The sequence below is a fragment of the Nicotiana tabacum genome, chromosome 10 (assembly GCF_000715075.1).
Source record: "Nicotiana tabacum cultivar K326 chromosome 10, ASM71507v2, whole genome shotgun sequence".
Taxonomy (NCBI): Eukaryota; Viridiplantae; Streptophyta; class Magnoliopsida; order Solanales; family Solanaceae; genus Nicotiana; species Nicotiana tabacum.
Window position 1 is genome coordinate 98,688,085 of NC_134089.1, and position 11,781 is coordinate 98,699,865.

Below are 11,781 nucleotides of genomic sequence, written 5' to 3' on the forward strand. Positions count from 1 at the left end.
ATAATTTATTCATTTTTTCATTACCCGTTTTCAACCCGAATCATATCCAACTCGATCCGCCCGTTTGCCACTCCTAGTCAAAAGTATAGCTCAACTCGTTTCGACGAAGCTCGGACCCGATTGAGCCAATTAAACTTGCTCACTTGAATCATGTAAAATTTACTTTGAAATTAAAATTACATCTATTAAGCTCGGTTGTTAAATGAATTTCTAATATGTTAATACTGTGACAATTCTCAATGCTTCTCCCTCCCCAATTGTCAAATTAAACAATCCACGACCTACAAAATTCGCACACTGACATATCGGCTCAGGCTCGACTTAACTTCTTTGATTGCAGCCGAGCTCAACTATTTTGGTTTCAAACAAAGCTAATACAATTCAAATTTGGTTCGACTCAATTCTACTTAATTAATTAATGCTCAATAAATCTCAACTAAGCTAAATAAATTTAACTTGTTAATCAACATTTAACATTATTTTACTCATTTTTTTGAGTAAATTAGTACTAATATGTTAAATTTTGTTTGACCCAAAACCCTAATGTTTCAAACCAAAAACATAGTATAGACCATTTCTAACCGAGTCAAATGGACCAAACCAACGACACCGGTCCCAATTCGGACATGATCCCTTCTATTTTCTGAACAGCAATCCAAAAACACGCGCCGCCATCTGCGCGTCATAAAAATAGTCCCAAACAATAACCTCTGATTTTCCACTTTTTAGTACCCCGCGAATAGAGTACCAAGATGGTGGACCCCACGTCTTTCTCGCTAACTCTGAAATGCCACCGCCATTACTCATCCATCAACCACCCTCGACTCCTCACTTCAACAATATTCAACTGTAAAAAGAAAAAAATGAATTAGCCGCTCATATGCAGATTAGAAAATAAAAAATAAAAAATTATATACCAGTAAAAAAGCAAGTGTATGATATGGGTCCCATTTTGTTCTTCCTGTAGAAACTCTGATCTGGGTTCGTGAGCTGGAGCTGGTGCCTGGTGGGTTTTGTTAATTTTTTTTTTCAAGATAGCAAGTTTGGATATTATCAAGAATGTGGAGGGACCCTGGTGCTCCTGCTGATTCTTTCTATCAGGTTCGCCCTGAATGTACAGATGTTCCCAAAACTAGATTTAGAATCAAGGTTAGTAATTCTATTTTAATGGTCTTTAATTTTGTGTGTTTTAATAGATTTATAGTCTTATACTAGGAGCTTTACTTGGAAAACTAATCATTAAGCGACCACTTTTCATCTGTTGTATCAAGGTCTTGAATTGTTGATGCTCTTGTGATTGTATTTTAGCTTTATGTGTTTAAGCCTTCTGCTATGGTTAATGGAATGATCTGTTGTCTAATGTTGTGGGATGTATAGAGATGATTGGAAAGATCACATGTTTGTTGAAATAAAAGATGTGCTTTTGTCAGACTATATTTGGGTTCTAAATGGGGATCATTAACTGCAATCAGCATAACTATATATCTACGGATGTATTCAAGATGTCAAAGTAATGCATTAATGTTTTCGTTACGTTTTGCTCTCAGAATTTGATAGTGGCATAAGGCCTAGTTGTTTGAAGCATCTTCCAGTTTGCATTCAGATTTAGTAGTTGCAAGTGGAACTTGGTGTAAAGTTACCTGGTTTTGAGTTGGGGAAGAGGGGATTTTGTGCCAACATATTGCAGAAGCTGCTACTTACAAGCTAAAAATATGGGCAAATAATCTTTTTCTTTTCTCATTCTTTAACCTGGAAATCAGTAAATTGCAATTGGATGATACTTCCTGGTTATGAACTTATAAGGGGGGAGTGCAACATTTAATGAGTAACATTGGATGCTGATTAGCATAGTTCATTAGTTCCCTTTTTGTTCTGTTACACTTGTGGCGCAGATGTTGTGAACTAGTTTTGGACTGTATCTTAAATCGGCACTGTGGGTATTAAGCTGCAAATAGTGATTTGTGAGAGCTCATAACTTGCGTGTGATGGGCAAAGTGAAGTTTTTACCCATAAGTGGCATAAACTTTAGGGGCAATGGTATATGACCCCTTCAGAAATCCTAGATAAATTAGAAAGTTGAGGATAAGAAAGTTTTAGGAAGGCTTAAAGAAACTAAAAGTTATACGTTTTATGTCGCAATGCCTGGTTTTCTGATTGTAGGGTAAATACTAATTTGTCTGTTTATCATCTCAGATAAGAATCTGATACATTATCTGTTCATATACCATTTTATCCTACCTCGCTTAGCGCTCCTCAGGCTGAAAAGCCTTTTCGTTATCACCACTTACCTAGATCGATATGGCTAGATACATCACAAATAAGATTGTTCATAAATATTTCTCACATTTCTCTTGACCAAGTTGAACTCCTTACAGTATTCGTTTTGCTGCATATATATTGTCTATTGATCCACTTATTCAGGCTGGGAAAACCTTAAGTGCAAGGAAATGGCATGCTGCATTTACATCAGAAGGTTATCTTGACATTGGCAAGACGCTAAGTCGAATTTATCGTGGGGTAAGTTTGACTTGATTTCAAGTTTCTGTAGGTTTACGTGATATATGATCCTTAAAGCTTCTGTTCTACGTTATCATTATGCTGGCTGATTTTCCTTTTTTCTCTTTTTGGTACTGATCGAATGAATATGTTTTACATATATATAATTGGCAAGATAATAAGCTTAGTAGACTACTAACCATCAAATGTCTATAACATTGTAGGGCATTCATCCATCAATTAGAGGTGAAGTTTGGGAATTTTTACTGGGTTGCTATGATCCAAAGAGCACATTTGAGGAACGAGAGCACATGCGACAACGGCGGAGGTATTTTACTTTCTTTATTGCCTAAGTTTGGAAGAGCACTTGAATTTTCCGAATTTTAAAATGCTTTATCATTGTAAATTAGTCAATTAACTTTAGTGGAGTAACATGGATAATTATTCTTGGAGGTGTGAAATTCGTATTTAGCAACCTTTAATATCTATGCGCTAAATGCTACTCCATACAGAATCGTATGATGACATTATTAACAAACCCGTCAGCTATCAAATTGGTTAACACACTGCACATAGATGTCAGTGAATTTAACAAGTTCTTAATAGTCAGGAGAATTTTTTTTCCTTTTAAATTGTTAACAGTCAAGAGATTGTTCTGCACATAATCATCATATTTCACTGCTAATGACAAGAGAAATGTTTTTGATATTGCATTCCTAAAACTTTTTGTTCTATCTTGCATGGGATTCTGAAGCCTTTGGATTTTGAAGCATTCACACCTGTAATTAACCTTCTACAGATTTGTAACCACGATATAGTTGGCTCCAGTCATGAAGTGGAATATATAAGGATTTATATAACTGATCCCCATAGTTTAGGAATGGGGCATAGTTGATCATGATTCATCAATATGATTGTGCTCATCTTCACATGTAAAAGGGGGATAATTTGCCATTCCGGAGTATAAATCAACACTGATCCATATCCAATTTCCATACAATATTCTTGACATGGATTTATGTTGTGTACATTCAGGGCCCAGTATGCTGTACTGAAAGAAGAATGCCGCATGATGTTTCCCATGATTGGAAGTGGTAGATTCATTACTGCACCTGTAATTACTGAAGATGGTGACCCTATTCGAGATCCTATTACTCTCCAAGAGGCACAAGCGGCAAAAGAATTAAGTTCAGGTGGTCAACAAAATGGTAATCCTGAAGATGTTGAGTTTTCAACTTGTCCTCCCTCCAGCTCTCTCTCTCTCTCTCTCTCTCTCTCTCTCTCTCTCTCTCTCTCTCTCTCTCTCCACGCACACACGCACACACACATATTGTATATGTAGGTATGCTTGTTGGTAGTTTATATCGGTTAATAATCTTTGACTGCATGCTAGTGCAGGTGCTTCAGCTGGATATGAAATGGTAAAGGAGCACGACAAAAGAATAATCCAGTGGAAACTGTCATTACACCAGATAGGTTGGTTATCTCTATAGATTTTATGTAGTTCAAGATTTAACTTGTTTTTCATTGTATCCAATCTATAAGAAGTGTTCATCTGTGGACATTTTCCTGTTGGCAAATGAAGTAATAATTTGATTGAGGATGAACCACATCCTAATATCATACTCTTCTGAATCACTTGTTGATACTCAGTCTTTTCATGTTGATAAGTTCTTTGTTTATGTGTTTATGCTAGGGCTCGATGTTGTTCGGACTGACAGGACACTTGTCTTTTATGAGAAACAGGAGAATCTAGCCAGGCTTTGGGATATTCTGTCTGTTTATGCTTGGTTTGACAAAGATGTTAATTATTGTCAAGGTGGGTGTCATATTATTTTTGTGATATGAAATTTTCTAGCAGTTTTAGCTTCTCTTTGATGCGATAATTGCTGGGCCGCAGGGGCTTGTGGCATTTATCTGTAACAGTTCAAACTTGAATATGTGTTTGAAGGCTTTTCTACTAGTTTCAGTTTTCTACACCCTGCTTTCACCTTTTTTGACTTTCTTGTGGAATGTGCTTAAGGTGGTGATCAATTGGTTTCAGGCTTGAAGAAAAAAATTGTATAGACTTATTTAGAATGTTTCTCTAGTTCAAAATGCATGCAACTTTGTCGATGAATTATCTTAAAAAGGTGAAAGGATCCATCTTTTGCCTATAACTTTTGATATCTTTTCCCATAGCAACTTGTATCGTTGTATGTGATATCATCAGCTTTATCTGTATCAAGTTATCACCACATAGATCAACAATTTTCCTGCTAATCAAAAGAAAAAAAGAAAAGAAAAGGAAAAAAGAGAGCAACATTTATTAAATTTTCTTTTTCAATGCATTAGAGTCGCCTTATTTTATATTTGTTTTTGCAGTTGTTTATCCTTTTTCTCTATTAAATATTAAGCTCTTGGCAATGCTGAGCAGGAATGAGCGATCTTTGCTCCCCCATGATTATTCTTCTTGATGATGAAGCCGATGCATTTTGGTGCTTTCAACGCCTTATGAGGAGACTGGTATATAAAAAAATTTGTTTACTCACACAACCTGTTTCATTCTAATGGCGTAAATCATATTTTCCAATTACTGTATGCTCTCAAATATGACCACTGTTATGCTCTTCATTTCCTAAATGTTAATAAGTGCTCACATTTTTTATTTGCATCACAACTCTTTTGTCTTTGTACCTGAATATTAGCACACATCTGTATGAAAAAAACCCGACTTTTGCAATTCCTTAGCTTCTCATACTTAGACCAGCAATAGATATTGTCGGCGCTGTATTATACCGTACGACTAGGACAATTCCTTCACCCTTTCTAGTTGAAGGAGAGTATATTATGAGATTGGGAAATTGCTTATGATAGGGAGGGAAATACTCATGAATCAAGTAGAAGAGAATTTTCTGGTCCTTATCAAAAGAAGAATTCCCTGTTATACTGGAGTTTTTTTTTTCCCACCCGGTGTCCGGTACCCGCATTGGAGCCCGGCTATATCCGGATTCGCACCGCGTAGGGCCCCATTTGGGGAAAAGCGCTCCCTACCAAGGAATTTTCCATACCCAGGGCTCGAACCCGAGACCTCTGGTTAAGGGAGGAGCAGTCCCATCCACTGCACCACATCCTTTGGTGGTATACTGGACTATTATTAATAACAGTAATAGAGCAGGGAAATGCTCATAAGGCAAGGGTATCCTGTGAGGTGGATATGATATCTGTTATACCACTCAGTTCGCATAAAAGAAATAGTATTCAAAAATTTACAATTGCCAAGAAAATATTTTCCAAATACTAAAAGAAGAAATATTCGATTAATTTGGGATTCCATTATTTTATAAAAAAATTCATTTAAAGGATTAAACCTCATTTGTATATTTTTTGTGCCCTTATCATACTCTAACAGCTATATTTTGAGTTTCACCTTCTATCATTGGTGTTACTATATGGATTATGCTTTTTGCAGTTGTTGTGACTAATATCAAGTGTTCTGTGAAATTTTAAAGAGAGGAAATTTCAGATGCACTGAGAGGTCTGTTGGAGTAGAGGTGCAGCTGAGTAATCTAGCTTCAGTAACACAAGTTATTGATCCTAAACTTCATCGTCACTTAGGTATGATCTTTTCCCTTTAAATTATAAATACCTAGTCCAGTAAAAAGCAATTTATGTTCTTATTTTTTCATCTGGTCTTTGTCTTAATATGAAACGACGTCTTATTTCGGAACTTCATCTAATAATCTAAGACAAGCGGTTGGCTGATGCTTTATACAGTATGGCTATCCTAAGAATTTCATAACCAACAATATCAGTTCTAAATTTTAAATTGAAAACTGAACTGACAGAGTTGTTATAATGTTGGAAACTAAAAGCATCTTCCCTATGTTCTGTTTTTGCTGGAGGGTACATCTTGCAGAAGTCAGCTATAACTGCAGGCTATTATCTGTCGGTCAAATTCTGGTTGATTTTCCAGAATAGAAGCTGAGAAGGTTATGCTGTTTAATGCTACATTATAGGATTCTTCGTAGTTCTTTATAATTTCCTGTACGCTTTTTGCATGCACATAAATTATACTAGAATCTTCCAGTTTATCTACAGCTGTAGCTTGCAATCATGATTACTTGCATTGTCTTGGCCATTGAGACTTAATAATGGACAAAATAGCTTTTCTCTATATATATCTCTAAAGCTGCAAAGCATGCCAAAAGCTACTCAATCACTGCTTAACTTCTCTTCCTGCTGCTGTGTAGTACCCCCATGTTCTAATGATAAACTATAAAGTTTCTCACATCCGCTTGACAATTTGATTATGTGCTACCTGGAGGTGTTTTACTACACTTAGATTTTCAGTATGATCTTCTTATGAAAGTGTGTGATTAGCCTAATATTCCCTCAAAGATAGAGAACTGGTCTCTGGCAGGGGTGGAGGTAGAAGTCCAAATACGGGGTCGGCCAAACCCAATAGCTTTTGCTCAAATAGTGTATTTGTGTTAAAAGAATTCATTAAGTATGTACTCATATTAAATTTAGAACTCAATTATTAGCACTTGAAGTCGTTCTAAAATCAAGAATCCATAAAGTTGAAATTCTAGCCCCACCTCTGGTCTCTGGTACAAGCTTTCAATTATTTAAATTGACCTGCAGATATAAAGAGTTACAATCATATCTTCTATGAAATAGTAATATTGGATTTTCTTCTGATCTTGTTCCACAGAGACATTAGGTGGAGGTGATTACCTATTTGCTATCCGGATGCTCATGGTTTTGTTTCGTCGAGAATTTTCTTTTGCTGATTCATTATATCTTTGGGAGGTAGGATTTTCCTCCTGAATAATTTAATTAGTTTTCCTGATCTGGACCTGCTAGTTGATGGCTTTTCCATCTGGTTGTATGAAAAGTAACTTATAACTTAAATCTATTGATCCTTCCTCTGATGCATGAATACGTTTATGGTCTGACCATTATGTTCTTATTGTCTAATTTTTTTTATTACTTGTCATCACCTTTTTTCAACAGTTGATGTGGGCCTTGGAATATGATCCCGACTTGTTTCTTATGTATGAAGACCCTGACTTAGCTGCTGAAAAATCTGAAGGATCTAAAGGAAGACCAAAATCGACACGCCAGTGTGGGAAATTTGAGAGAGAAAATATGAAAAATGGAGGCAAAGGTGTTGAAGCTCCCCTCCCAATCTCCGTTTTCCTAGTAGCCAGTGTCCTGAAAGACAAGAGCACAAAGTTGCTGACAGAAGCTAAAGGACTGGACGATGTTGTTAAGGTTGGTTTGCAAAGTACATAGATTTTAAGTTTTATTATGATCTCCAACTCAAGAGTCTTTCTTCTAACCTCATCTTTGGAGAACTTCCATAGCCATGGCGTGACAGGCAGGTGGTCACACCTGTGGATGGAAGAAAATCTTTTGAATGTTATTTTAATAATCTGTTTTCATTATAACAGATACTGAATGACATCACTGGAAATCTGGATGCCAAAAAGGCTTGCACTGGTGCAATGAAACTTCATAAGAAATATCTTAAAAAGGTAATGTCCCGAAACGGTTTATGGATACATGTGAAACGTGCATCTAACTCAGATGAAAATTGCAATTACTACTCCTTTCAGTTCTATTAACTTATCACTTTTGCTAAAAATAGTTCCAAAGTACTTGTTGTTTTAGAAAATTAAGAAAGAATTAATTCTTCCATTTTTACCTTTACTACTCAAATTGATGCTCTAGAAAGAAGCAAGAAGATTGAGAGATCATGGTATAAATAAGGGACAATTAGTCAAATAAATCTTATTATTAATGTTTTCTCAAAGGGTGTGCAAAATGCTCAAGTGATAATAAATAGGAGGAGGGCGTGCGGGGAGTATAAGATTATAAACATGGCAAGACTGTTGGAAGCATAGATTGTTCATCAGAAGCTGTATATATATCTTATAAACAAATTAGAATTATCTGCAGTATTCTTGTAGACCGATTATGAATTTTCATTTTTCTTATGAGGATTTCTTAAAACAGGCAGCCAATGCCAACAGGTAGCCAAAGCCAAAGCAAGTGCTAGGAAATTCATAAGCCATTGAGCTCATGTAAAATAACCTTTGTTATCCTTCTCTTGAACTTGTGACTGTACTCTCCCTGTTCCCTCCAATGAACTTAATGTTCCTTCAGTATTGCCGCAGGGTAAGAATGCTATCGTGATTTTCGATATTCAGATTTTTTGGCCATGTTGAGGAAGAGTGTGACTGCTTTTGTATACTATGGCTTGATTTTGTTGAGGCCAATGTAAATTTCCATTGTTGTCCAGCTCCAGATTGGGAGTCATCTTGTATACTAAGACACTCTTCCATAGGTTGTTGTAACATAACATTTTCTTTTGTAGTTTATGATGAAATTACATGTAGTATAAAAAGCTAATTACCTCAGAGGCAAAAGAAGTGGTATTGATGAGAAAGACCAGAAAACAGTTCTCTGCCCCTCGTTCTTTTATTCCTCATGATTTTTGAAACAAGAAGAGAAGATATCAGAAATAGTCTTTTAATTTTCTTGATGGTATTTTCATTCGTGTTGTCAGATCTCTTCTTGGCTGATAATTTTTACATAAAGAATGATAGAGAAAGATGAACTCACAAATGGCTAGACTGATGAAAAATTATCAAGAAGTTAACGGAACTTTCTTGTCCAGCCTATGATCCTATGATAAATCTTCTGCATAGTTAAAAAAATAATCTACTGTACTTCGTTGTACATGAGAGAAAACCCATTTTTAATTCGTACTGTCCGTTTATTATATAATAAGTTAATATATCAGACTTTTTTTATGAATAGTTTTACGCTGTTAAGCCTGTTATAGGTTAGTTTACTTTGACTGGCGGGGGAAAAACTTATTGCATTGTTTACTGCAGAAAAATTGAACTCTCAGAAACAGAGTAGTGAAATGTTCCGAAGAGAGAGAAACGGTTTAGTGTCCAAAGGAGAAAATAACAGCACCAGTAAATGGATGACATTTCAATTTTCACGTAAGGGGAGAAATTAAAAAATAGCCAGATTTACAAGTGATAATTGAAAAATAGCCATAGTTTCAAAAGTAATTGAAATTTAATCACTTTTCATGTAAGATAAATCTGAACAAAAACAATGTTCAAAATCCGAAAATATTCCAGCATAATATGCGGAAGTTCGAATTTTTTACATGTAGACTTCCAGCATAATATGCTGTAATTCCATAATGTATGGGAGTTCCGACATAATATGCTGGAAATCCATACACAGATGCTTCAATCTTCAAGTATATTATGCTGGAACTTTTTATGTTGCAGCAAAATGGTGGCTATTTTTCAATGACTTTGTAAATACTGGTTATTTTTTAGTTACCCGTCCAAAAACTTGCTAACCCGTGCTATTTTGACCGACATAAGAGATGACTAATTGACATTTATCCAAACGCCCTTTGGTTATTCCTCTTTGAATATCAGCTGGTATTCATTTTCGAGTTTCAAGTTTCTCTCCCGAAACTCGTTTGGCAATGTTTTTTTTTTTGTTTCTTTTTCATTTTCTTTTTGTTTGTGGACCCAACAAAATTCGGCAGGGAACAAAAATATTCTCTACTACACTTTTCTTGCTCCCTAATTCACTTTTCATGATCACACAGTATTACACACATCATCTTCTTCACGAATTTTTTTCCAAATTCCATAAAACCATCAGCACATCTCCATTATTTACACCATGTGAAACCAAACAGAGCTCCAAAATCTACCTCCATGAAACCAGCTGAAAACCACCTTCCACCAGTAGCCAGTCTCCTTTAGTAGTTTCAGGGGCAAAATTCCATCTAAAACCAGTGACTCAAAGCAGCAACACGGCTAGAAAACCATCATACGTGGACCACTTTCTTCCATAAAACAGAGTGACAAGGGTAGAAACAAACATGTAGTGACCATCAACTCGACTCAGGATTAATAACCCATTTTCAGTGCAATCGTTCATAAGTCAATCACAACAGGGAAACGATTGAGTAGTTCAGCGGTTACTTTTGTTCGTGTTGAGGTTTTCTCTTTCAGTGACAAGTATCCTGTTCGTCGCTCCGGTTCCTATTGCTCTGGTTTTTGTTCAAAGTTCTGGGTCAACGGTTGCTTTCCAGATTAGAAAGAAGTATTGCACCTAAGGTGCATTTATGCTTTGCTAACTCTTCCTTCTTTTTTACCCAGTTTAATTAACTCTTGTGAATACTCTGTTGATTGATTTATTTACTTGGTTGGCATGATTTTTGTACTCCTGATTTCTTTCTTTGAGTTTGAATTTTATCCCAAAATTTGACATACTCATGAAATTGGAAAACATGAATTAGATATTTGGAAATAGCACCTGAGAGTTATGAGTAGTTGACCTATTCATAATTATAATTAGTATAATATAATTAGTTACCCCAAATCCCTATTTGTATATTTACCCTAACACGGCCCATTTAGTACCGCATATTTCAATTTCATGAGTATCTCAAATTTTGGAATAAAAGAGCTAATTTATTAGTGGCTATTCCAGATATCCAATTCATGCCACTTAATTTCCCAATTTCATGAGTTTCTCAAATTTTGGGATAAAATTCGAACTCAAAGAAAACAATCATCAATGGAACATTCACGGGAGTCAATTTAGTAGCGCATATTCCAAATATCTAATTCATGTTTTCCAATTTCATATGAGTATGTCAAATTTTGGGATAAAATTCAAACTCTGAAGAAAGAAATTAATACGGCAGGAGTACAAAAATCATCTCAACCAAGTAAATGAATCAAGCATTCACAAGATTAATTAAACAAGGTGAAAAAGAAGGAAGAGTAAGCAAAGCAGAAATGCACCTTAAGCGCAATACTCCTTTCTAATCTGGAAAGCAACCGTTGACCCAGAACTTTGAACAAAAACCAGAGCAATATGAACCTGAGCGACGAACGGATACTCAACACGAACAAAAGTAACCGCTGAACTACTCAATCATTTCCCTGTTGTGGTTGGCTTATGAACGATTGCACTTAAAATGGGTTATTAATCCTGAGTCGAGTTGATGGTCACTACATGTTTGTTTCTATCCTTGTCAGACTCTTTTATGGAAGAAAGTGGTTCACGTATGGTGGTTTTCTAGCAGTGTTGCTGCTTTGGGTCACTGGTTTTAGATGGAATTTTGCCTGAAGCTACTAAAGGAGACAGACACCGGTGGAGTTTACATAACTGTTTGAAGGTGGTTTTCAGCTGGTTTTATGGAGGTGGATTTTGGAGCTCTGTTTTTGGGCCGTTGGTTTCCCA

At 35.8% G+C, this 11,781-nt stretch overlaps 1 protein-coding gene across 3 annotated transcripts; it reads left to right on the plus strand.

The window, feature by feature from the left end:
* Window positions 1-815: 815 nt before the first annotated feature.
* LOC107777228 (rab GTPase-activating protein 22) lies at window positions 816-9,008 on the plus strand. 3 transcript variants are annotated; one of them, XM_016597209.2, is made up of 12 exons: window positions 816-1,149; window positions 2,422-2,517; window positions 2,721-2,824; window positions 3,532-3,704; window positions 3,895-3,972; window positions 4,193-4,315; window positions 4,913-5,001; window positions 5,988-6,093; window positions 7,193-7,290; window positions 7,495-7,755; window positions 7,935-8,018; window positions 8,500-9,008. In XM_016597209.2, exons 1-12 carry the CDS (start codon window positions 1,060-1,062, stop codon window positions 8,518-8,520), a joined length of 1,323 nt encoding a protein of 440 aa, XP_016452695.1. In that variant the 5' UTR covers window positions 816-1,059; the 3' UTR covers window positions 8,521-9,008. The 3 variants fall into 3 exon arrangements, with proteins under 3 accessions (XP_016452695.1, XP_016452696.1, XP_016452697.1); XM_016597210.2 differs by having other exon boundaries at window positions 817-1,149; window positions 3,532-3,689; XM_016597211.2 differs by having other exon boundaries at window positions 972-1,149; window positions 2,439-2,517.
* Window positions 9,009-11,781: the final 2,773 nt, after the last annotated feature.